General features: G+C 42.6%; 1 protein-coding gene across 3 annotated transcripts in view; it reads right to left on the bottom strand.

Annotated features, from left to right (window-relative positions):
- The window catches only part of LOC119661368 (juvenile hormone epoxide hydrolase 1-like), a 28,704-nt gene extending 3,984 nt beyond the window's left edge, over positions 1 to 24,720 (bottom strand). Inside the window, exons 1-3 of one of the 3 annotated variants that reach the window (XM_038070687.1) lie at positions 24,366 to 24,720; positions 24,102 to 24,301; positions 11,878 to 12,917 (exon numbers count right to left, since the gene is read on the bottom strand). In XM_038070687.1, the coding sequence (XP_037926615.1) occupies positions 11,924 to 12,917; positions 24,102 to 24,301; positions 24,366 to 24,560 (1,389 nt within the window). In that variant the 5' untranslated portion in view covers positions 24,561 to 24,720 and the 3' untranslated portion in view covers positions 11,878 to 11,923. Of the gene's footprint in view, positions 1 to 1,737; positions 1,938 to 2,001; positions 2,270 to 11,877; positions 12,918 to 24,101; positions 24,302 to 24,365 lie in introns of those variants that run through there. The other 2 variants (XM_038070685.1, XM_038070686.1) reach the window with 2 other exon arrangements.
- Positions 24,721 to 27,550: the final 2,830 nt, after the last annotated feature.

Genomic DNA, 27,550 nt, shown 5'->3' with positions numbered 1-27,550 from the left:
CACACCTTTGCACCAAATTTTGTGTCAATCGCTACAACTGTCTCCGAGAAAAATGCGAGTGACAGACAGACAGGCAGACAGTAAATCGGTTTTGATTAGGCTTTGTTTTACACAAAACCTTTAAAAAAAACTTTGAAATACCTTCACTCAGAGCTCCAAGATCGGTAAACAAACTATTCGTCACAAAACATTTTTTTGCTTTTACGTATTTAACCGTATTAATTAATTCAATAATAATTCCGTCTACATGGTCTATAAAAGCAAGTCCCCTACTTATATTCAACTATTATGATTATTATATCATACATGTGACACAACTCATTCCTTGCCACCTACGGTGCGCCATCATCCCCATACATCCAAAATCATCGAAGGCCCTCTTGACGAAACATATCCAGAGCTGATGCCATATCACCAGAAATTCCAGCAATAAGATATTCCACGTGAGACAATATATTGTGATTTGTGGATCTTTCTTTGCTCCCAGATTCTTTCACAAAATAAAACTCACTCAGATACTCATGATCGTCACCTTCTAGTTCCTTCCCAGACGAATTTCCAATTACTTCTTCTTAGCTCAGGTAGAACCCTTATCTAATCACTTTTTGTCAATATATGCACTTGCAATAGCCGTAATTTAATTAAAATTGTTTTGTGGCGAGATTTTTTCCAAGCAAATTCACTACAATTCACCGTCACTACTTTTGTTATTTTTTTAATTTCTGGCCTTCTTCTAACGACAAAAGCTCTCCAATTATTAACAATCCGTTTTTCATCCATCACCACCCCGAATCGATTCACTTCCTTCAGCAGTCAAAAACAATCTCCTTTTTCACAAACCCAACCAGCTTCTTCCACTGAAAGACCAGAACCAAATACCTCAAAAGACACCAACAATCTTCCACAAGCACTCAACTCAAAATCCCCATCCAACTGATCAGCTGTCCATTCCATCAGCCGGTCCCGGTTCCATTCATTTCTTAATCCATTGACACTTGAACTTCAAATTTAAATCCCTCAGCGGAAGTAAAAATCAACTCAAATTTTTGCATGCCAAACCGTTGGATATATGTACAAAGCAAGGTAAAGAAAGGGATTATGCAATTTAGAGGGGTAATTTGGAAAGTTAAAGAGTGTTATTATGGGAAAAAAACAAAACAAAACAAAAAAGGAAGATTACATATTATTAAGTACACTCTCCTGTCGGATGGAATCGCCCATGTTGTAAAGCCGCGGACACTACACCTTGCTGACTCCTTTTGGAGCAAATTCAACAGCGCACAGTCTATACTTGCCTTGAGGCATATATCATAAAACAACAATTATTTCTGGACTCTCATGAACTTTTCTTCAAGCAGTTTTATAGAATATATACACGTTGAGATCTGTGCCTGCTGAACATCATGACTGTCAAAGGAAGTCCCAATGCGACAACATTTATTGCTTAAGAAACTTATGAGCTGAGTTAAGATACTCCACCGCAACCCAAATCGGAGCTCGTCGGTATTGCCCAAGAAATCATCCTTTTGCATTGGACTTGCTTCTCCACATATATGCTGCCATGCAGAGTATAGTTAAATTGATAACGATTTGCACATTTCTTGGAAAAGTAAGTAAAGAATATTTTATTCGAAAAAGCTGCTCACCGTTCGCTTAGCTATTGGAAGTGTACGAAAGGTAATGTTATGAAACTCTATATGAACAGCACTGCCTAGTTGAATATGGACTATTTCTTACCCTTGTATATTGGTTGTAAAATGTGGCCATTTCCGCAAAAAAAGTTCCCGTGTCCTCCATTTAGGCAGGTATTCATCTCGCCAATATTTTATGACTTTTGGTAAGTAAGCCGTGTTGAATCCATATTCAAACCCAACACCTTCAAGTGGAGGTTGAAATTCGAATGTTCTATTTAAATCTTTCCTCAAAGCTTGGATCACCTGAAATTTATTGAAATGATATTATAACTCACTTATAAATAATAGTCATTCCAATGGCACTTACTTTACCCGGAAAAGAGATTTCATATTTCACCACTTCCGTGTTCTCCTTGTAATCTGACTTCTTTCCTGGCCCCCAGTATTCATCTAGATCAAATTTAGGAGCCTCTATTGGTTTAGTAAGTTCCCGGAACTTGTAGGCCGAAAATGCAATAAAAACCGCAAATACTGCAAAAGTCACTCGACATAGAAATCCCATCGTGGAACTTGACCACTATCAACTAGACACAACGAGGGAATCTGGCTTAATGATTCCCAATTCAAAGTGGAATTGGGTGTAATCACGTTGAAGCAGAGAGAAACGAAAATGGGAGGGGAGTAAAGTATCCATCGTTTTGCATGTCTAACTTTATGAAATCACCTTCAAGTTTGAATATTAAGCCTCAAGCAATATCCAAGACAAAGTAGGTTCGAAGCTTCTTCAGCTGGGAGTTAGAATCCCATATAATATATGTATATTATTCTCTAAGCTGTGCTTCTGACCTGATGACTCAATTTCTCCTGATGATCTGCTCTCCGAATCTGAGATCAACATATTGGACTCGGCCATTATGTACGTGACCACAGCTGGAAGCAAGGAATCCTTTCTAACTGTATATGAATATGACTCTGCAATTCTCAATCCGCTACGTAATGGCGTTATCATCGGTAAAGTAACGTTTGCCTTGGTTGATAAATGTAAATACTCTGTATTGTTAGTAAAACGCCGGCTGCATATACAGACTAGACTATACAGAAGCAGATTAATGGTGATAAGGTTGCTTAGTTAGTTTTGATTCGGGTGAATACACAAATCACAACGCAATTAAATCGCCCAAAAATTACTTAGCAAGTCATTATCAATAGTCATGCTGAGTATTGTAAGTCAATATCAGATGAAGGCGGGCATGACATTATAAATTCGTTACTAGAAGTAAGAATTTGCTATGACAATACCAAGCAAATATCTTTAAATACCAATAGCGTGGTCAGCATTGTATTCAAAGAAAAAAGGCGAAATTCGTGAGAAAATGCTAGATGGATCGAGATACCGAATTCTCTCACGGCCGTGATGCCAATGATGCTCTAGGTGTATTGGTCTATCCGGCCTAGCAAGATATCGAAGGATATCTTACAGAGGGTACTCAGTAACGTGATATATAATTGCTGCACTGAGTGGTATTCCCCCTTTTTAAGTATGGGGCACATAATTCCCCTTAACCAGTCATCATGGTCCCCTCCATATTTAAGTAGTTTGGCTGTAATTCCATCGGTGAGTTATGATTTTTAGGCAGATGAATTGCACGGACTGTTTCTTCCATGCTTGGTGGTGGCAGCATTTGTCCGTCGTTTTCAATTGGCGAGACCTCCAACTCGCTGATATTCTGATTGTTGAGCAATTCATCAAAGTACTGAACCCATCGCTTCAATATGTCCATGTTTCCCTTCCCTTTGTCTCGGCGGGATGAGAATTGAGGTGTATAAGGCTTCATCCTGCTGACTTGTTGCCAAAACTTCCGCGCCTGATGCGGTTGCTGTTTTGGAGTTGACAAGTTTGTTGGTTCTACCAGGATCCCTTTTTAAGGTTTTATGTAAACATAAAACCTTATTAAAATCGGTTTACTGTCTGTCTGTCTGTCTGTCTGTCCGTCACACGCATTTTTCTCGGAGACGGTTGCAGCGATTGGCACCAAATTTGGTAGAAAGGGGGGAACTGTGAACGCTCACGCATATAGTGAGTTACATCCTTTTACGTTGAATTTAATTGGGGTCCCCATACATGCAAAAGGGGGGTGTAATTTTTTTTATCATCAAATATAGTCATGTGGGGTATCAAATTAAAGGTCTCGTTTAGTACTTTCCGAAGCCGGTCTTAGTTTTTGAAAAGGTGGGGAGTGTGGGGAGTTGAAAGTGGTCATTTTTTTAACGAACCCATTCTCGGAAACTACTCAACCGAAAAATTTGAAAAAAAATCAGGGGGCTGCCACTATATGGTGCCTAAGCTCCGAAATACCCCCATACCGATACCTGTTCAAATAAAGTTAATAATAGTACATTACTATAATTTTTAGTACTTGACAGCAAAACCCCCCTTAAGTTCACCCTAGAACCACAAAATTTTGCAACAATGTAGGCTACAGTATAGAGCATGATCCTGCCAAATTTGGTGAAAATCGCACTATTACTAACAAAGTAATGCTAGGTCAAAACTGTCGCTTCTCTGCAAATTCAAGACTATAAATGTCAATATCACTTGAAAGTGGAAATTTTCACATAATATATGCATATTTTACGTGCTACATGCTAATGGGACAAATGCACATTCAAATCTCTTTATAAAAGTAATACACAAAACCTTTCATACCTAAAGCGTCTAGCTTCCGGTTTCCCGACTTGTTCAGTTCTCCGCTCAATGAAGCTCTTTATAGCTCACTGCGCTTGCCAGAATTCCTTGAGTGTGCAAGTTTGCCCGGTGTGCAGTATTCTTCCGTTCTGTCGCTAGCTTACTTTCAGCGTCGAACCAGTCGTTCTATTTTTTTCGGCCGAGGAGACTTCTATTTATGGCCATACCAATGATAATAGTTTTCAGATGGTTGTGAAGATCATTTACCGATGCTTCCTCTGCAGGACCCCCTGAAAACTGCGGTTATTGGGTCATCAGTTCCCCTTTATAGATGTTTCGGAGGGCTGTGTTGTCGATGATTTCAGTATTCATTCTCAGTTAGAGGAGATTCGAGTTGATGTTATTATTCGAGCTCGGAGCACCATGCCAACGAGATAGTAATCCGAATCTATATTGGCACTCCTATAAGTTCTCACATTCATCAAGGTTGAGATATGGCGGCATTGCATTAGCACGCGGTATGGGCTAGCTGAGCGAATTAAACGAGAAAACGCACAAATCGTTAGTCCACTTTCGTTGCCGGATCCACCGTAGTAAAATCCACCCACTCCGAAGCTCCTTTCGTAGCTCTGTAACTATAGTTTTCCGTGTAGGTTTGTTAGCCCTGCCCAACCCCCAACCTAGAGAATCAGTTGGTACAATTTGTCCCGTTTTTAAACGCGGAGTCTTGCCTTGATCCTTCTCCGTGTGCAATTTTCATTAAGAAAAAACTCCCAGTAACCAGCACTAGGTGAAGATAGAGTATGGTAGTAGAGCTGTTGGTGTTGGCTCCGCAGGCGGGTCCCAGGTTTTATGCTCCATCGTGTGTACCAATCCACGATTCGCTCTGGGACCTATACTATCCTTTGACACATTGAGATAATTGGATTCGTCTCAATAGCTCATTGGTCACAGCACTAGCTTGTCGTACGAAAGGTAGAGGTCAAATCTCACTGGTAGCATTGGGATTTATATCGTCACTTGACGTCGCATACCAGGCGACTCAGCTGTGAATGAGTGTCTGACTCAAATCAGGGTAACAATCACGGGCGAGCACAAAGCTGACTCACATTGCCTACTACAGAATACCGTTGCGGTCTTGAATGAAATGCTCTAACACACTTCAAAGCCGTGATCCAATTGGACTATGGTGCCATGATTGTTACTATTAATTGCATTTTTAGATTTTGTTAGCACGTTATGCAACATTCAGTTCGGTGCCCCCATAGAAGAACGTGAGGACAGTTGAATGCAAAAGTTGCGATTTTATTAATGTTTATCTTCAGTCCGACTCTACTTGCCTCCTCTAAATGTATAGTCAGCAGATGTCTGCAGTGCAGTTGAGGTGTTTGAGGAAAGATGACATTCAGGGTGAAATTATGCGGTGTTTCCAACGATTGATTAATTGAAGTAATAAAAACTTGTTGTTTCTTTTTCGTTGGTGTGGGTATTTATTCTTGCAAATACCGATATTTCGGGAACCACTTGTTCCCTTCATCAGTGCAAACAAATTGGTTGGGGCACTGATGAAGGGAACAAGTGGTTCCCGAAATATCGGTATTTGCAAGAATAAATACCCACACCAACGAAAAAGAAACAACAAGTTTTTATTACTTCAAGATGACATTGTCTATAAAATTCGCCTACGTCCTCCAACCAAGGCAGCATGCAGAACATCACCTATAACGAGAAGAGAATCCACTTTCCGGATCTAGTTAGCTAGTGAGTTATTAGTTCCTCCAAAGGAGCTTACCAGCATAGGATATTCCAGATAAATTCAAATTCATGCTGTCGAAAGCCTTCTCGTAAACTACAATGTTGTTGTCACAATTTTTTGAGTTCAGATCTCCGTTTTTCCTGCTTTTTATTGATTTAAATAAGACACAGCTTTAACAGAGAGAGCAACTAATAATGATCAGACAGACATTTCCTGATGCAAAGTGCAACGAACTGACAAGGTTGCATTCTGTCGCCCATCTATTGCATCTTGTTATCAGTGACATTCGCCATGCTACCTTTTCCGGAGGATCTGGAAAGTTTCAATGGACCATGATATCTTTCCTCAAATAGTTCGACTACGGTAATAACATCTGTTTGCTCTCTCACCGGTGTAATGATTCTTCTTTTGGAAAAGTATGCAGGCAGAGTCGGATCGAAGATAAACATCAATGAAACTAGGGAACTAAATCTGACGGGTCTTCTCACTCTTCCTATCTGCAGCCGGACATCGAAGTTGTCGATCAATTTTTATATTTAATAAGCGCTGGTTCTGCCAACGCATTAATAGCGCTGGATCCATCCTCGCTATTTTATCCAAAATCTGGAAATGCAGATACCTCAAGACCAACACCAAGCTAAGATTGTTCTACGCCAATATTCCCTTTCTGATGTTATATGAGAGTAGCACATGGAAAGTGACCACCACTGTTACTCAAAACCTGCAAGCCTTCGTTAATACCCGCCTCCGCCGTGTCATTGGTGCACTCTAGGCCAAGAAATTCTCGAACAAAGAGCTGCGTCAGTGCACAGGGTAAATACCGGTAGATATATTAATTAGGAGGCGGAGGTGGCAGCACTTTAAGATAGGGTGACAATTTCATTGCTGGCTATGTGTGCAATGGAATCTACTACCCCAGAGTGGTCGAATAGGAGGTTGGACTAAAAACAGAGAAATAGAGGAAAAGTGTAGGCTTCTCGAGGAGACCTGGAGTAGCTTAAAGACATTTCGTCCAATCGGCAATGATGGCATGTAAGTGTGGTGCACGAGCTATTATCCGTTTAGAGAATATTGGATACCATATATATAAATGCATTTCAATATGCCTCCGAAAACGCAATATTTGTTTGCAATTACATAGGCTACACCGATTGCGCAAACAGAAGGCTGTCGGAACGGGTCTGGAGAAGTGTCTCCTGCGACCCTTTAATGGAATTAGAGAGATGCGGCCTTTTGATAACATTACTTCCGCAGAAGTTTCTTTTAGACTGATTTCCACTTCGGCCACTGATACGAGATTTGTCATCCACCACGAATTTTTCTTCTAATGACGAAGATGAAGAAATATATTCCCTCGTCAATGTCTTTGATAATAAAATGAAAGAAATATTATTGATTGTTTATGATGCGTACTTGCTCTCTCGCCTAGTCATGGACCTTGATCTAATGGCTCTGGATTACTTGAAGAAGTAACCAAGTAGTGTCGGACTAAAAAAGAACACCAACATAGCCAAGAATTAGTATGACTGCTAATCGCATAATTCCTATTTGCATTAATGGCCAAAATATCAATTTGTATGTCTAGGAAGTGTTGTTTGTGCCGACGATGGCACCTAGCTTGATATTGCTCGATAAATTAACAGCGATAAATTCGCCGAACTTAATATCGCTTGACATATTAACAGCGCTAAATCTTCATTAGCAGTTTTACCGAAAATCTGGAAATACAACTACCTTAACACCAATATGAAGTTGACGATATCAATGTTCTCTCTGTACGGCTTTGTTCTAGCCTAAGACAATGAAGGTCCTGGGAGTTTCCCGTGGGTACCTGCACATAATCCCATGACCCTCTCCGGATAGAGATTGATTTGGTGGCCTCAATCAGAACCCTGTCATGTCTAGCAAAACGGTACTTGCTTATACTGGGTACAAGCTCATCATATATACCAGTGGATGCGAGGGCTATCTAACACTTCTGCCGCAACTAAGAAGTACCGCGCCCAAGCTGCACAGCGCAACTCTACCTTTGAGTCTACAAGCAGCTTTGTCCGCTATATTGGCAACCACAACCACCATGAAACTCCCACAAGTAGGCCAACTGCAAGCATATACTCCATGAATTTTCCTGGAACATATATTTCAGAAGGCAATCTTAGTCCCGGTCGACATGCAAAGGAACGAACTATTCCAGTATGAGCGACAAGTGGATCGCCCTAGAACTTGCGATGGTGTGTGCACCACATAAGGGTTTAATACCACGTTTAGGTCAAAGGAGAATGCCGTCTAAACTGAATCGGTGGAGATGCTGCATGCAATCACCATGGCACGCTAGATATTGTCTCAGGTTGTAGTTCTCAGTACGAATCATCGCTGCCTCATCTGAGGTTGCCCTGCAGCCTTGACACGCCCTAAAAACCACTATTATTATTATTATTCTGTTAAGGGAAAGTCGCACCGCGTCCTTGAAGAACTATTGTGCCTCTTTTACTGGTTATAGTGTACCTATTGATCATAGTATCTCAAGCAGGCCTATAACCGTTAGGAACTTCAGTATGTTCCCTACTTTCAGATGATTCAGCTTTGCATCTGGTATTAAGTGTTCTCCCAGTTGCCTCGACCTACTTTGCACAAGTGCCGGACACTGTTCCAGGACGTGTATAGGGGTTTCGTCATACTCCTCAAAACCTGTAGGCAGTGTCCATAGATATCCCTAGCTTCCCTAAGTGATGGTTCAGCCGACAATGACCAGTGAGAATTCCCACTATGATTGGGAGGTTCTTTTTGGTGAGGTTTAAGCAATATCTTATGCGTATGGGTTCGTATCCCCCAATAAGCACCCTGGACTGCTCCATACCTGGTAGGTCCGCCCAGTACAGTTCCCTCAACCGTTCCTCTTCATTTCTTAGATTCATAGCCATGAAACCGTTTCCGATTCCCCAGAAGGGTTCTGGCCCGTGTAAAGGCGTCCCTGCTCCCTTCTTGACTAGTTCGTCCGCTGCCTCGTTGCCTTCCAACCCAGCATGGCCTGGAACCCGAAGTATCCACACCTTGTTGGTGTATTCAGTCTCTCAAGGCATTCCCATACCAGTTTAGAGTTCACCTAGTTGGACCTAAGTGCCTTGATCGCTGCTTGGCTATCGGTGTTCTACCCCCTATAGTTCCTTTGCAGATTAAAGGAGGTACATTTGTCTATGGCGTATATTTCCGCCTGGAATATGCTAGTGTACCTGCCCATTGGCTCAAAGTATATTTTCTTCGGACCAATGACACCGGCACTCGCTCTCTCTGCTGTGAGGGATCCGTCAGTGTACCAAGTAATCAGTTGCTGGTTTAAGCCGTATGTCGCAGCCACGCTCTCTCAGTTTGCCTTGTTACTCCAACGTGTTTAAAACTTCTTATCGAAGTGAAACCTCGTTGTCATGTTGTCCCTCGGTATCAGTAATTCGGGATACCGCCTAGAAAGGATATCAATCTTCCTTCGATTTAGGCAGCTCCCTGCCTCACTCATACTACCGGCCATCCTGAATATTGATCTCCTTGCATGCATCTGTATGTGCAGATGGAGAGGGGTTAATCCCAGAAGGACCTCCAGGGATGCCGTTGGGCATGTCCTCATTGCCCCGCTGATACACACGCAAGCCAGCCTTTGGAGTTTATGTAATTCCCTGGCTTTTGTACTGAGTTCGGTTCTTTCTGCCCAGATTACCGCTCTATAGGTAATCATTGACCTTACTTTTGCAGTATATATCCAAAGTAGTATCTCGTGGCTTTCCGACATGTGTCTTCCAGAGTAACTTTTGGTCTAGCGTAATTCCCAAATATTTGACCTCTGTTTCTCGTTTCACCTCCATATCATGTAATGTTATGGCACTCAGGTGATTAAGCTTACGCCTCGTAGTGAATGGTACTATGGTGGTTTTGGCTGGGTTGATCCGCAGTCCCACCTTCCTGCACCAGGCACTAGTAACCCTTAATTCAGTTTGGATTCTATCACACAGGGTATCTTCATATTTGCCCCTACAGATTAAAACAATGTCGTCCGCGTAACCCTTGACTTGCATTCCAGTATTTGTTAACACATCCAGAAGTTCATGCACTACCATACTCCACATCAGCGGCGATAATACCCCACCCTGTTGACAGCCTTGAGTGGTGTTCATGATAATAGAATTTGTACTCGGTACTTCTATTTGCCTGCTTTCTAGCATTTTGCCCATCCAGAATGCCAGTTGTTTCCCACTCCTTTGCGGCTCAGGGCATCTTTTATCTCTGTGTGCGATGTGTTATCGAATGCTCCTTCGATATCCAAAAACACGCACAGTGCAATTTCTTTTGTTTCTATGAGAGGAGGAGTAGTAGTACCTCTGTCAGCTGATACAGAGCAGTTTCAGTTGACCGTCCTGCCCGGTAAGCGTGCTGACAGTGATGTAGGGGATTACGCTTCAGAACGTTAGTTCTAATATAGTTGTCTATGACTTTCTCCACCGTTTTGAGTACGAACGATGTTAGGCAAATTGGTCTGAAAGATCTAGGGTGAAAAGGATCCTTTTTACCCGCTTTCGGAATAAAAACCACTTTTGCCCGTCTCTATGCTCTTAGTATGTATCCCAGTGCTATGCTCCCCCTTACCACCCTCAGAAGAGACTCTAAGATAATTCCTAGGCCTCTCTGGATAAGTGCTGGGAAAATGCCATCTACTCCTGGAGATTTCAGCCTAGCTTCTGAGCATACCTCTTTTGCTAGTTTCCAGCTCTCCTTCCTTCCCCTTTTATTCGTTGTTGGGGTGTCAGGCAGAATGTTGTCGCCTGCCACGGTGGGATAGGACCCCGGGAAATGAGTTATGAGAAGCAGTGAGAAGTTATGTCCTCCTCATTCTCGGTAAATGTCCCATCTCCCTTTTTAAAGCAGACAAAGGATATTCCCCTGTTTTTACCTAGAGCCTTGTACAGTCTGGTTGCTTCTGTGATCTGTTTGATCCCTTCATAGAATTCCCTGAAGCTGTTCCGTTTTGCTTCCCTGATCGCATTGCTATATGCAGTCAGTGTATTTTTATACCTCTGCCAGTCCCCGGTTTGTTTTGCCCGGTTAAAGAGTTTTCGTGTCTCTGTTATCATTCTGGCTAGGACCTTGTTTCACCACGGTACATCCCTTGATGACTTGACTGTCTTCGCCGGACAGCTGGCCTCATATGCGTCAATGACGATTGCGTTGAGGTTTTCCACCACCGTTTCTAATTTCAGTTCGCTCCTGATGTCACCGCCCTCTGGGCAATGTTGTTGCTCAAGTGCGTTGCGTAGGATTCCCAATCCGTTCTCCTGGGATTCCTTATTATTCTTTCTATTTCGGAGTTACCCTCAATGTCGAATCTGATTATCCTGTAATCAGACATAGAGGGTTCATCCGACACCCTCCAATTCCTGACCATTCCTAGTACCTCCTGTCTGGTGCTAGTCACAAATGTTGAAGTATTCCCTACGTTTTATATTTCAAACTTGTTGCTAAGAATAAATTCAAGAAGGTACTCACCTCTACGATTGGTGTCGCTGCTTCCCCAGACTTCGTGGTGGGCGTGGGCATCGCAGCCAAGAAGAAGTGGTAACGCCCTCTTCTCGCACTACTTCGTCAGTTTTGCGATTTCGTCTTTTGGGAAGTATTCCGAAGCCACTAACGGATAACTCAAATTTATTTTCCTATGATTATTCTCATGCACCAAAGCTTCCAAACCGATACCACACTAAAAGGTGGAGCAAATTACTCAAAACAATAGTCATGTTTCCCTATGCAAAAAAACAGTAGTATCATAACAAACCAGTTTATTATTCAGTATAATACCACAATCAAAACTTAGAAACTATTTAACTTAACAACTTTTTCAACAAATTCGATAAAATCTTTGTATAAGACTTGGGGTAATTCAAAAGCCGCAAAGTGGCCGCCATCATTATGGTATGTACTATGGATAAGATTTGTATATTTGTCTTTGAAAACCCAGTCCAAATCATGAACTACATCATGTTTGAAGCGGGCACATCCTGTAGGGACGTTTGTTTGGATACGTTCCAATTGCAGTGTGAGTTCACGCAAATTGAAACTTTCTGAATAAAGACGTTGCGATGTTGTGATTGAGTTGGTCAAATAGTATATCATAATGTTATCCAGCAGGGCGTCCAGTGTGAACTTTTTCTCCAAACCTCCATCACTTAGTTTTCTGTAATCTTTGTTTGTCCAAGTTGAAAATTTCTCCAAAATATAAGCAGCCAAACCGACGGGATTACTCGTTAGTACAGATCCAATTGTATCTGGTTTTGTAGCTTGGATATGCATATATCCACTTTCCTCAATTAGGTATTTGAACTTTTCCGATTGTGGGAAGAAAAAGTCCTCATATCCCTCAGGAACGAAGAGTTTTGGATAATAACTAGCAATAATGTTTTTGATTATTGAAAGAGGTCCCTTAACCCAACACAGGTTGGAATGATATCCTAAAACCGACTCTGGAAATAGTGTAGCGATATTCGATCCAATCAATGATCCCCAGTCACCTCCTTGAATGAAGAATTTCTTGTAACCTAATCGGAACATTAGATTGCGGAATATCACCGCTATTTCAGCTGATCCAAGTCCTGGCTTAGCTGAACCTTGCGACCAACCATATCCTGGTAAACTAGGGATGACAATTTCAAATGCATATTTACTATCAGCGTTGTCAATTAGAAGAGGTATCATATCATAAAATTCTCGTACGGAACCAGGCCAGCCATGGAGGAGCAGAAGTGGAAATACTTTCTTTCCTTTTGGTGGATTTTCATATCGATGGTGAATGTAATGGATGCGCAACCTGGAACATGAATAATTAATATAATTAGCACTGTTGATATAAAATACAGATACAGTTGGTATACAAAATTTCAAAGGTAAACCTAAATTTGAAAAACAACCACTAAACCCTTTTGGAACTGCAACATTACTCAGTCTGTGCCTGTTTTGGAAGATATAAAGCGGTAATGGTTTTAAGATTCTTTTCAACTTTTCTTCAATCATTGGAAGAAATTTGGAATCAACCTCAAATATACTATACATATAATCTATAAAGCAATCTACGCAAACCTCAAGGTCACAGAGGCGGACAACCACAGATGGCAGATTTGTAAAAATGTAAAACTTGCAGCGAAGAAAGCTACCTCTGGCTAAAGTAACCGATTACAAAGATTTGGCTGCCATTTTACGTTTCCATTTCTATTATTATATTTTTTATAATTCTTATTTTTTCATATTGAAAAGTAAAACGATTGACAAGAAAATATTAAACGAAATTCCAGTTTCCCCTGGAGTCTCTCAGAAAGAAGAAAATGGATTTCCGAAAAACAAGGATTTACCTATCAAAAGCTGTTGACTTTTTGGAAAATTGATTGGCAATATATTTTTGGGGAAAGAAATGAGTCATCTGAGGAGGAAGAAAATCATGAAACAAGTGGCGGCAGATATGTTGTTGTCGATTGAAGTAATAAAAACTTGTTGTTTCTTTTTCGTTGGTGTGGATATTTATTCTTGCAAATACCGATATTTCATCAGTGCTAACAAGTTTCACTGATGAAGGGAACAAGTGGCTCTCGAAATATCGGTATTTGCAAGAATAAATATCCACACCAACGAAAAAGAAAAAAGTTTTTATTACTTCAATTAATTAATCGTTGGAAACACCTCACTCTGATGTTGTTGTCGTTCCCCGTTCTTCATTTGCTCCTTGTTGATAGCCATTGGCTTTCGAACAGGATGGCCCCTTAAGAAGTACAAAATTTCCCCTTCTGTCTCGACTACTCTTAAGATATAACAAACATAGAGTGCTATTCCTCCCAATACATCTGATACTGGAAATTCCGGACTAATCTATTATAAAAACTCACTGGAGATGAACCAATAGATTTCTTTCCAAATTTAAAAAAAAATAGGTTTATTTGGCGGATCAGCAGATCCAAAGGTAGGAGATCAAACACGTCTAAAAATGTGTTGAAAAATTTCCTAAGCACCTCATGGAGAGCTAGTTAGGAGTTGGGCATGCTGTATATATCTCGTATCCCGGTAGGCATGACCCTTGTGGGACGCGTGTGGGATTCACAACCCACTAAAAACCACCCCGGGTCTCTCCAGCCCCAGCCCCGCGGGACCACCATTGAGGTATTACTTCGCGGGGTAGGTTTGCTCTTAGGCACTCATCCTTCTCCTATTTGCAGCTTTCCTCCTTCTTTGTTCTTTCAGCAACTCCTCCTGCATTTGGATGATTGGGGACCCAACCGCATGCCATTTCTCCTCGAACTCCAGCATCTCAGTAACCAAGCTCTCCGGGGTCCCGCTCCTGCCCAGCACCTGATTTAAGCTCCTTCTCTCCATCGCAAATCGTGTTCAGCGAAACATCACATGCTCTGGATCCTCCGGTATACCATCGCATCTGGGACAATTCGAAGAATCATCCAACCCACAGTGGTTCAGATACTGCTTGTAGCAACCACCGTGCCCCGTGAGGAACAGGGTAATGTGGTAGTTGGTCTCCCCATGTTTTCGCTCAAGCCACACCCTAATGTTGGGAATGAGCCTGTGCGTCCACCGACCTTTCGTAGACTCGTCCCATCTGCGTTGCCAGAGATCAAGCGACTCTGACCTTGCCGCATTTCTACGCTGTGCATGCCCCTCCATATGTCTTGCATTGTACAGGACACTCATTTCTTTGGCCAGAATGTCAACCGGGATCATGCTTGCCACCACCAATACTGCCTCATCTGATGTGGTTCTAAAAGCATTGCAAACCCTCAGGGCCATCCGCCGGTAAACCGAGTTCACCTGCTTCCGCCTCTGAGAGTTTGCAAGCGCCTCTGCCCACACAGGCGACGAGTAGAGCAGGATGGAGCGCACCACTCCGGCTAGCACCAACCTCCGGCAATGTTTCGGCCCACCAATATTTGGCAACATTTTTGCAAGTGCCGTGGTGGCACTGGCTGACTTTTGGCATGCATACTCTAGGTGTTCCCTAAAACTCAATTTGGTGTCAATTATTACCCCCAGGTATTTGATAGCCGGCTTTGATACGACCGTATGTCCACCGACCTCCACTTTTACAGTGTTATTTTTCCTACGTTTCGTTATTAAGACCGCTTCCGTTTTCGCGTCCGCCAAGGTCAGCCCGGCATTTTCTAGCCAGGACTTTACCGCTCTCACTGTTTCCGTCGCGTGAACCTCCACATCTTCTGGGTGTTTTGCTGCAACAACCACAGCTAGGTCATCAGCAAAGCCGACAATCGTAGTCCCCTCTGGGACGGGAAGAGCAACCACCGCATTATACATGATATTCCACAACAGGGGACCAAGTACCGATCCCTGTGGTACCCCGGCTGTGACAATGTACTCTTTGGGGCCCTCATCCGTCCCGTACCAGAGAGTCCTCTCTGAGAGGTAGTTTTCCACCAAATTCGCTAAGTATCCGGGGACACCTATGTCAGCCAACGCCCGTTTAATTCTATTCCAGTTGGCCGAGTTGAATGCGTTTTTGACATCCAACGCCACCACGACACAGCAGCCGCCAGAAATCAATGCACCTTTTGCCAGGTTTACCGCCATGCCAATTGCGTCCACCATAGAGTGGGCGCGTCGGAAACCAAACTGGCGTTCCGACAAACCATTGCTGGCTTCGACGATGGGCAGGAGTCTGTTGTAGATGACTCTCTCCATCATCTTCCCCATTGTATCCAACAGGCAGATAGGACGATAAGACGCTGGGTTTCCAGGTGGCTTGCCAGACTTCGGAAGCAACACCAACTTTTGCTTTTTCCACTGGGCAGGGAATATTCCTTCTTTTAGGCACGCCTCGAAGGTGTTGGCGAAAAGTTCGGGCCTAGTCTTCACTACCAGTTTCAAAGCTCGGTTGAGGATGCCATCCAAACCTGGGGCCTTGTTGTCACCGAACCTACCACATATTTCCCGCAGCTCCTCCACAATTACAGGCGGTATTATGCCGTCGTTTAGCTGGACAAAAATTTACCTTCCCCTATTTTCGTGGTGAGGGAACAGAGTAATAACAATCTGTTTCAGGAGGCGCGGACAGGTCACCTGGGGTGATTTCCGCAGCCTTTTCATAACCACTCTGTAAGCCTCGCCCCAAGGGTTTATGTCGGCATGGTCGCACAGCTGTTTGAAGCAGTTCTTTTTGCTCCTCCGAATGGCTTCCTTTAGGCGGCCACGCAATTGCTTGTGTACCTCCTCTCGACCGTCGCCATCGGGTTTTCCCCTGAGCCTCTGGCAAAGCCTCCTTGCCCGAAAACATGCGGCTCGCAAACTTGCGATTTCGTTGTTCCACCAGTAGTTGGGTTGCCTACTGGGGAGCAATCACCTTCTGGGCATAGTAGCATCGCATGCTTCCGTCACTCATCGAGTGATCTGGGTGGCTTTCTCTCCAGCCGTACCATTCAGGGATATATCGGATTTGAGCACCGCGGAAAACGTGTCCCCCTCCAAAGCTTTCACTGTCCAGCCAAGCATACCACCCGGTATTCTGCGAAAACTCTTTTTCGAGCTCGAGCATGCAGATTGCCTGGTGGTCGCTGTGAGTATAGTCCTCACTAACATGCTAAACGATTCTACTGGCTAAAGTGACACTCACGTATGTCAGGTCCACTATAGACCCCAGGCCCCTTCCCCGGAAAGTGTACGAAGGCCCAACATTCGCCAGTAGCACGTCCAGCTCCGCGAATGCTTCGAGGAGAACACGTCCCCTAACATTAGTTATCCGGCTGCCCCATTCAAGAGCCCACGCATTGAAATCGCCTCTTAGTATGATCGGCCAACGTCCTCTTGCATCCAAAACAAGAGCAGTAAGCATCCGCTCATACTCGACGAGTGTAGCGCTGGGTGGAGCATAGGCATGACCCTAAAAATGATTAAGTAGGGTAATTTATTAGAAGTAGTGAACGAAAAAATTAAGCAAGTCGAAAACCAGCACCTGGACGATTCATGTATGAAAGGTTTTGTGTATTTTATATATCAGACAATTTCAATAGACATTTGTCCCATTTGTACCTGCTCGACACGTACCGTAGCATACGTTCCGCAAAGTTTATCCTGTCGAAAAGCAGGAGGACTTGCAGGTGTATTGTGGGTATTCTAACAGACTATAATTCACTAGCTGGGCATATGTTCAGAATAGGAATTACTCAAGATGATACGTGTCCCTCCTGTAATGAGGAAGTGAAATCCACGGAGCATTTCTTATGTGAATGCCCCGCCCATGAACGCATCAGGCATCAGATCTTTGGTGCCGATGTTCTCTTCTCTCGATACGTTAACAAATCCGGAATATTCCGTTAGACGGGGGTGGCAAGTACAATGGGCCAACATGGCCTGAGTGGTCAGAAGCTGTAGCTTTTCCCCCACCATACACACACACCTAACCAGGAATGTATATGCATATATTATATCAGACTATTCCCTTTAGTGTGGTCGTGACAGATTGCAGTAAATTTGCACCAAAGCGATAACTCTCACCTACTATAACTTTATTAATAATAGTGCAATTTCCACTGAACTCGGTAAGATCATGCTTTAGATTATAGCCTAATATAACCTAAAATACTACATACTGCATGTCATGATGACTTAAGAGGGATCCCGAGTTAATTACTAGAAATTGTAATGATATACTGTTATTCATTTTTTTTTTATCCGAAATAAGGATAGCTGCGATCGTTATGGGGTTGCACCAATCGTGGAAAAGTTGCGAGAGAGGCGTCTTCGATGGTATGGTCACGCAATTCATGCTAACGAGAATTCACTTGCCAAGATTGGTCTGAACATCGAAGTCGATGGTAAAAGACCAAAAGGCAGGCCTAAACAACGGTGGCTTGATACGCTGGATGGGGATTTAAAAGCCTCGAGATTGCACCCAGATCCGGCATTCGATAGAGCCAAATAGCGAAAACGACCACGCCGAGCCGACCCCGTTTGTGAACGGGACAAAGACTGAAGAAAAAGAAGAAGATACTGTTATTCATTTTTTTGAGGAAATATGGGCACGGAGGATATTTTGAATCCTAAACACCATATAATGGAAACTTCATGATTTTCTTCAGATTTTTTCATTGAGTAACTGCGGAGAATGGGTCCGTGAAAGAAATGATCACTTCTCAGTCCTCGCATTCTCTCTTTTTGCACCAAATGCCACAACTGCCAAATTTAGAAAGTATTAATTGACACCTTTCATTTGATATCCCACATGACTATATTCGGTGAAAAAAAATGTAAACTTTCCTTTTGCATGTATGGGATTCCCACCCCAATAAAACCGGATGAAATATAACCAGTTCATTGAAGGAGTTGACAGAAGTAATCAGATTCTCAGCTATTATCCCGATGTCACGAGCTAGGTTCATCCGCTCGAAGCAGAGTTAGGATGATACATTCGAGATTTGGATATAGTAGCCCATATCCGCCGCTAGACGTTTACCAGATCGGTTTTCGTCCACGGCAATATTCCGAATGCATACGTCAGTGAAGAGATAGCGACATGCGGCTCGTGATGACCTTTGCAGATGGCTTGAATTAAACCCTTATCTAATCCAGATTCCATCTCAATACCACGGCTAAACAAGCTAAGCATGCAGCTTGATATCAACTAAGTACATCAAATACATCCTCGGACAGAATGTTGTTGGTCTTGAGGTGTCCATTGACCCTTCCACTGATAACGGACGTTATGAACTTGTATAGAGTTGGTAAGCAAATAATCGGTCTTGTGTCTTTTAAGGAAAAGGTAAGTAATTCCTGCAATAAGGAAAGGTGGAAATTCCTCAGGCAAACCTAGGTTATGATATGTGTCAACCGATCATATATACTGATAAACTGGTTTATGGCTTGTCAAACCTCCTCGTCAGTCACATCCGCAAAATCCACGCCAGGCATACTGTGGTTCTAAGTTAGAGACGTTGTACCATGTCATTTCTGGCTGCACTATTATGGCACCGGTGCAATACATGAACAGGCATAATGCTGTATGTAGGGTGATCCATCAGAAACTTGGATATAGCATGGGCCGATCACGGGAACATGTTCGGTTTACCGATATGAGTCACAGGCAATACTCGGTAGTACTGCTTACAGCAGGTATTGGGACCGGCAAGTTCTAACTAAACACCACATACCGCACAACAAGCCTCACGTCCTGTTGACAAGACGGGTCGCTCCGCGTATATTATTGATGTTGCTATCTCCCGTAATAGCGGAAATACGTTAAGTAGAAGGTGAACTATACGCCACTGACCCGGGGAATCAAAGAAATTTTGCATTTCTAGGGGTTGGTTGTAGTTCCCATAATATTTTCACCTACGGGTATTGCAACCAAATATCCCACGGCTTCCCTTGATGTGCTGAGACTCTCACACAGTTTCGTCGAAACCATTCAGAAATACACTATGTTATTCTGCAGACGTGTTCGATGTTGCGGAGAATTCTCGACGGATTTTTCTATTAACCTACCACCGGCCACCACCGCCAAAGCCCCTATACATTTTTAAGTAGGTATCGACCGAGCTTAAATGCTTGGCACTTAGTGCTAACTCGGAGGAAATAAATTAAACATAAAAAAATGTTTATTTGAAATGCAATTCCTTCTTTATTTCTGATACCTGCAATAAAAATCTAGAAATCAGTAAGCAGTCGTTAACGAACAACCTAAGAAAAGCCAGAATTTTCTGTTCTCTTTAAAATAATTCTATGAAGTAAGTAAACCTTTCTTCCTGGACCCTTGCGTTAAAATATAATAAATGTCTTACGTTCCCTTTATCCTGTGCAGGGGACTTCAGTCTTCCTTTCATTGAATGGATGAGTTTTTCCTATCTTCTAATACACCCTAAATATTATATATAACTCCCTCATACCTAGCTCTAAATTACATCCTTGACCTGGTTTTTACCAATACTCCTTACAATATTTTCCTTTTGTTTCCTCAGTCCCGAAACCTTCAAATTCAATTTCCATGCTGCGGATTTCATAGCCTTGATGCCGGATTTCACAGCCTTTCATCAGTTAATTGGAGAGGTGAGTTTCAAAGAGTGTCACCACACACCAGACCGTCTCCTGGTTTTATAATGTACTTAAAAAAGTGATTCCTTCTTTTGTTTCCATCTCTTGTTCTTCTGTATGAAGATACCCCTAAGATCCTCCCAAGGTATGTGAAAGACAGTCTCTCAGGTCGCTTTAGGCACTTTATTACGAAGAAATAGCTCGGATTTCAATCAAAGCGCTCAAAGGTCAATAATTTACTGGAGTTTACTAACTTTGTCATAAAGTCTCTGAAAGATAGAACAAGTCGGGAAGCCGGAAACTGGATGCTTCAGGTATGAAAGCTTTTGTGTATTTGTTTTATAAAAAGATTTGGGTGGACATTTGTCTCATTAGAACCTAGCACGTAATATTATGCATATATTATGTCAGAATATCCACTTTCGCGTGAGGCTGACATTTAAAGGCTTGAATTTGCCCAGAAGCGACAACTTTGAACTATTATAAGTTTGTTAATAATAGTATGATTTCCTCCAAACTTTATATTATAGCCTACATTGCTGCAAAATTTCGTGACTCTAGGATGAAGTTAAGGAGGGTTTTACGGTCAATTATTAAATAAGTGTCAAACGTAACATAAGACCGGCTTCGGAAAGTACCAACTGAGACCTTTCATTTAATACACCACATGGCTAAATTTAAAACCTCCTTTTGCATGTATGTTGGCTACCGGAAGGCTCGGTTCGTGATTGATGCCGCCAAAGTGGTTTTTGAACTGATCAGGAAAGCCTTTGACGAAGGAAAATAATGCGCGTTGGTGACTCTCCACGTCAAAAACACATTGAATTCTGCCATATGAAACCGTACCATCGAAGCGCTCATCGCGGCACAAACGCCAAATTATAAGTTAAGTATAATTTTCGACTAATTCCGACAGAGGAAGTTACTTTACGATTCGGATAAAGGGTCAGGGATATACGATATAACGGCTCCACGGGGGTCTGTTCTGGGTCCTCTGCTATGGAACATAATGTATGATGATATTCTACGGCTCCCAATACCTAAGCAGGCTGTTGTCGTGGGATTCGCAGAAGACGTTGGGGTGGCCATAACATCCAATCACCGTGAAAGAGTAGAAATTTATGCGAGTGAGGCTATCTGCACGATTAAGTTTTGGCTTAAAGAATTCGGACTGAAGCTTGCCGAACAGAAAACGGAGCTGATACTTTAAAAAAAAACCGTTCAGATCTGCATCGGTTCACATACCTTTCGCTTCCAGCTATCGCTAGACTACTTTGGAATAACTTACGATTCAAAGCCTAGCTTTAAACCCCACTTAAAGTTTACTGAGCAAAAAGCAGCGACCATCAGTTCGACATTAGCAAGGATGCTTCCAAATATAGGTGGCCCGAAACACAGCCGACGATTACTTTTATCGCGAGTCTTCAACTCTGTTCTTTGCGGCGCCAGTATTAGCATCTGCGATAATAATTGTAAAAAATCCCAGACAGTTTCAAGCTGCATATCGGCTAAATGCTCTCCACACATACTCCGCCTACCGGACAACATCCTATGAGGCAGCATGCGTAATTGCGGGGATGATTCCTGTGGATGTTTTAGCCGATGAAGGAAGCCGCTTGTACGAGAAGCAGGAAACGAGCCTTAGCAAGCAGACTTAGCGAATGAGGTCATTGGCTGCATGGCAAATAGCATGGGACCAGGCGAAGAATGGTCGGTGGACATACGACTACACGAAACCCTGGCGAGACGAGTTACGACTTGACTCAATTCTTAAGTGGACATGGTGGATACAGAAAGTACCTCTATAGGTTCGGTTTGGATGAATCGCCGAATTGTCTTAAATGTGAAGGTGCAGCAGAAAATACAGAACACGTTTTCTTCGTCTGCGGAACATTCAAACGCCCAAGAAGAAACCTCGAGAATGAACTCGGGTCCCCGTAAACGGCGGAAAATCTCATTAGCTATATGGTGAATTCGAATACCGCATGGTATGCAGTAGTTGGAGCGGTGGAACGAATACACCAACGACTAAAAGAAACAGAAGCTCAAGGCAAGCAAAGAAGCCAAGCTAATGCAACTAACACCACATAAAGCAGAAGCAGCTATTCCATGAACAGTTAATAAACTAAACAGCCCCGCGAAGCAATTCCAGGACTGTGGTCCCGCGGGGAGATTGTGTAGAAAATATGAGAGGTTTTAATCGATAAAAGTCCGGCATGCACGTCCTCAATTCTAGATGCGTTATTTTACATAAAACCTTAAAAAAATATCCATACAGCCTATATTGACTTTTCTAAAGCCTTTGATTTCGCTAAACATTCTCAACTTCTCAACTCAGATCGTATGACTATCCATCAGCTGTTCTCTCCTAGTTGCGATCGTACCTATAGTTTGTGGTAAGTTATGTACAGTCTCCCTGAGTAGTTCTGTCTCGATTACTCTCTTTCCTGCTCCCTTTCCAGTCTTTTTCACCATAAGTGATCTCCTTCCTTATTTTAGTGAGTTTAGTTTAGTGGATTGAGCCGCAGCTCCAAGCACTCAGGCCTTTGTTAGATCCATTGTACTAGCCCCGAAAATGGGAGGAGTTGCTTCCGTTTATTACATTATTTATGTTTGTAATTTTTAATAATTTTAAACCACAGGAAATCGGAAAAACATGAATATGAATCCAAAAGCACCGCTCCAAGTGTGGTTGATATATCAAAGGTGCTTCCAGCCTTCGTTAGTGCTAACAAAGAATGTATCGTCTTCTATCTATCCTGCGATAGGTGCTCTATTTTATCCAGATTTCCTTATTATTTGGGATATGAGGGAAGTTAAGTTCACACCCAGTTGATATCGGACCAGACCAAGAGAGCAACTTACTTTCACTTTTCTGTGGTCCACGGACCCTTCTTTTTCGACTTAGCACCCAAGTATTCAAAACAAGCGACTAACGGTTTCGTCCGTTAATCCGTATGAATGAGGATGATCTAGCCCAGAAAGTCTATAAGGGCAATATCTATGGTAGGAAAAGAAGACTAGGAAGACCCTGCCTGAGATGGAGCGATGGCGTAGGTCAGGGCGCCAGACAGCTTTTAGGGATATCGAATTGGTGGACCTCGGCCCGAAACCGAGATGGCTAGAGTTCCTTATTAACGCAGGTCTAGACCGGATACCGATTGTTGCGCCGTTGATAATGATGAACGGTTTCGTCCAAGTGAACTTAAGATCCCTCGTATCCATTAATAATAATTTAGCTTAACTTAGGCTTGAACCATTGGCGGCTTTAAGTTGGATATAATTTGCACCTACGTCGTGCTTGCGATTATATAAAAAGAAAGCGAATTCCTTATGTTGCCGCTTTCGGTCAAGCTGAAAAGGTGAAGCAGTGCCTGGTAAGTTGTTTCTATCATGGGCGAAGTCGATAGTCGCCTGTTTTGACCTCTTCCTGTTCTCCCACGACAAAATTAACGTCAGACACTAGATAGAACAATGCATTATGAAATAAAGGTAAGTTCCGGCCTATTTCATAGTAAACATATATTAGTAAAAGAGATTTCTACATGGAAATAGTGAAAGAGGAATAGCGACTGATTCAGTGGATGAAAATTCCTCCATTGATCATTTATGCATTAGTCACTTCTGTCTTCTATTTCGTGGAAAAACCTGCCTGAATAGAATTTGGTAAGGCTTTATTCCCACGATTTGCTCACTGCTTTGAAATTCCGTGGGAGAAAAGTAGCACGTAGCATTTAGATTTCCCCAATAGTATATAATCACGCAGTATACTAGCTTCGTTTAAAACGTACTATTAGTAAGAGCATCTTAGCTAGCGTCGTGTATTTTCAAATAAAGAACAGGCTATTCGAAAACCCAGTGTGGGCTCATTGTTCCCTTGCCCATTGAAAGACTTCAAAAGGTAATGTTATGAAACTCTATATGAACAGCACTGCCTAGTTGAATATGGACTATTTCTCACCCTTGTATATTGGTTGTAAAATGTGACCATTTCCGCAAAAAGAGTTCCCGTGTTCTCCATTTAGGCAGGTATTCGTCTCGCCAATATTTTATGACTTTTGGTAAGTAAGCCGTGTTGAATCCATATTCAAACCCAACACCTTCGAGTGGAGGTTGGAATTTGAATGTTCTATTTAAATCTTTCCTCAAAGCTTCGATCACCTGGAATTTATTGAAATGATATTATAATTCACTTATAAATAATAGTCATTCCAATGGCACTTACTTTATCCGGAAAAGAGATTTCATATTTCACCACTTCCGTGTTCTCCTTGTAATCTGACTTCTTGCCTGGCCCCCAGTATTCATCTAGATCAAATTTAGGAGCCTCTATTGGTTTAGTAAGTTCCCGGAACTTGTAGGCCGAGAATGCAATAAACACCACAAATACTGCTAGAGTCACTCGACATAGAAATCCCATCGTGGACCTTGACCACTATCAACTAGACACAACGAGCGAATCTGACTTAATGACTCCCACTTCGAAGTGGAATTGGGTGTAATCACGCTGAATCAGAGAGAAACAAAGTGAAATGAGGGAGAATAGGAAGGCACCCGCCGTTTTGATTGTCTTAATTTATGAAATCACTTTCAAGTTCAAGTATGAATATTGAGCCTCAAGCAACGTCCAAGACAAAGTACGACCGAAGCTCCTTCTAACCACAGTTTGGAGATGGGTTTCTGAACAGACAAATCTCAAGTTCTCCTGCTTAAATTCAGAGAGCAGATCAACATGCTCGACTCCAGCATTAGGTGCATGACCACAGCTGGAAAGAAATCTTTTCTAACTGTGTGCATGACTCCGCAATTCTCAGCCCGCTATATTATGGTGTTATTATTGAGTAATGTGGCGTTAACCTTTGTTGCTAGATAAGATGATTTTGTAATTATTAGTAAATCGCCGGTCGTGAAAGTGGGAGAAGATTATACATGCTATGCATATACTTATATATAGTACACACTAGAATATACCGAAATAGACTGATAATGATGGGTGATAAGGCGGTTTATAAGGAATTTTATTTTTGTTCCGGGTGAATGCGTAGATCATAAAGCAATCAAGTCGCGCTAGGATACTATAAAAAACAAAGCCTTCTAAAATTGAATTAAGAACTCATTATTAATAGTCATGGTGACGATTAGAAATCAATATTAGATGGAGGGTGTACTACTCTAAAAAAAATCGCAAAAGGTGCGGAATTCAGATGACGTTAGAATACGTATACTACGCCAATGCGACTGCACTGTCGGTTCCTAGCAAAGCGCTCCAACTCTCCCCATGATTTCCCGAGACGCTTGCACCCTTCCTTCACTCTTTTGTGACACGCTGCTTTAGGATATCCCACGTGGCTCATATGTTGACAAAATTCTCCATTTATCATATATCAGGCCAAAGTACCCCGATTACAAGACAGGGATAAAAATTAGCGAAGACTTAGAGCTCGGAATAACAGTGTTTATCACTTTCTCTATACTGTTCTCATACACATAGTAGCACAGAGTTGGTTGGTATTGAGAGTTACTGCTGTTAATGAATCGAGTAAAATCAAATTTGCCCGTTAATGCAAATAAAAAAAAGTCCGATGACCGGTCAGACTGCGAAAGGAAATCTGATTTTGCTCTGTCTCGGCAGGATGCGCATCGAGGTGTATATGAGCTCATCCTGTTGACTCATTGGAAAAACTTCGGCGCCTGATGCAGTTGCTCCGTGTACTTTCCGAATTCAAGACTCTCCCAGGGCTTTTTTTCTGTCTGTGAAGTCGCTTCTGGCGGTCAAAGGATAGTATATGTCCCAGAATGAAACGTGGATTGCTTCCCACGATGGAGCATAAAACCTGGGAAACGCCTGGTGAACCAACACCAACACCTCTACTGCCAAATCCTGAATTCTTTATGACACTCAAATCTTTGCGTTTTTTGATTGAGTGGATCCTTCAAACCTCTTCTGCACAATTTTATTTCATTAAAAACGCAAAATCTTAAGTAAACCCGTTGTCCTTTTTTCCATAGTGCAAATCGCCAGACAAATTTTTTGCGACATAAACTGAGAGCTGTCAAACCCACACTAATAGCAGTATCTCGCTAAAATTTCAGAAAAATATCGAAGGTTATACCAAGCTACAAAATAATAATTTTATTGCTGCGAGCACGATTCAAATAAACCAGTCGGGGTCGGAGCCTACTACAGCAAGATTATAAGTGAGCACTGAAAAGGAGGAAGTCAATACCCTGTAGGCCAAATTCTATCAATGAAACAGGTGCTTAGAAGATGCAAGTTGTGATATACGGCACACGTCGAACTGGACATTTCGATCCCTCACATGTCATTGCCAAAATTCACGTGGCTCTTCCAGTGCGTTAGTCCACACCTGATCCTGGAAAATAAATCGAACACGGGGATTCGCGCGAGGCTAACGAAATAACCAACACGCAAGTTAAACCTGGAAATAAAAAAATTAAAAAACAAACGGCTCGACAGTGCGTGTGGAGCCGTAAAACTCTAGACTCGAATGCCACGATCGAAGAGGAGGATCCACAACAGCTCACATTCTTGATCCATGCTTCCGCTGCATCAGATGTTTTGTGAGGTGCGGCTTCTGAAGTTCCCGGCCTTCTTTGACATCCCCAGGCCATGATTTTAAAGGCTGTCCCTAATTTAAAAAGAGTCCTACGGAGTTAAGGAGGGGGACGGAAAAGGGGGTCCTCAAGTTGATAGAGCGCTAATTCCAGTTCAATGTCATCATCATCATCATCAACGGCGCAACAACCGGTATCCGGTCTAGGCCTGCCTTAATAAGGAACTCTAGACATCCCGGTTTTGCGCCGAGGTCCACCAATTCGATATCCTTAAAAGCTGTCTGGCGTCCTGACCCACGCCATCGCTCCATCTTAGGCAGGGTCTGCCTCGTCTTCTTTTTCTACCATAGATATTGCCCTTATAGACTTTCCGGGCGGGATCATCCTCATCCATACGGATTAAGTGACCCGCCCACCGTAACCTATTGAGCCGGATTTTATCCACAACCGGACGGTCATGGTATCGCTCATAGATTTCGTCATTGTGTAGGCTACGGAATCGTCCATCCTCATGTAGGGGGCCAAAAATTCTTCGGAGGATTCTTCTCTCGAACGCGGCCAAGAGTTCGCAATTTTTCTTGCTAAGAACCCAAGTTTCCGAGGAAGACATGAGGACTGGCAAGATCATAGTCTTGTACAGTAAGAGCTTTGACCCTATGGTAAGACGTTTCGAGCGGAACAGTCTTTGTAAGCTGAAATAGGCTCTGTTGGCTGACAACAACGCATGATAGCGCATCCCCTTGTCGTAGACCGTTGTTGATGTCGAGTGGTCTTGAGAGTGATCCTGCTGCTTTTATCTGGCCTCGTACATTGATCAGGGTCAGCCTAGTCAGT

The sequence above is a fragment of the Hermetia illucens genome, chromosome 1, assembly GCF_905115235.1.
Source record: "Hermetia illucens chromosome 1, iHerIll2.2.curated.20191125, whole genome shotgun sequence".
NCBI lineage: Eukaryota > Metazoa > Arthropoda > Insecta > Diptera > Stratiomyidae > Hermetia > Hermetia illucens.
Note: the sequence above shows the minus strand (reverse complement) of the source record. Positions and strands in the feature narration are given on the sequence as shown.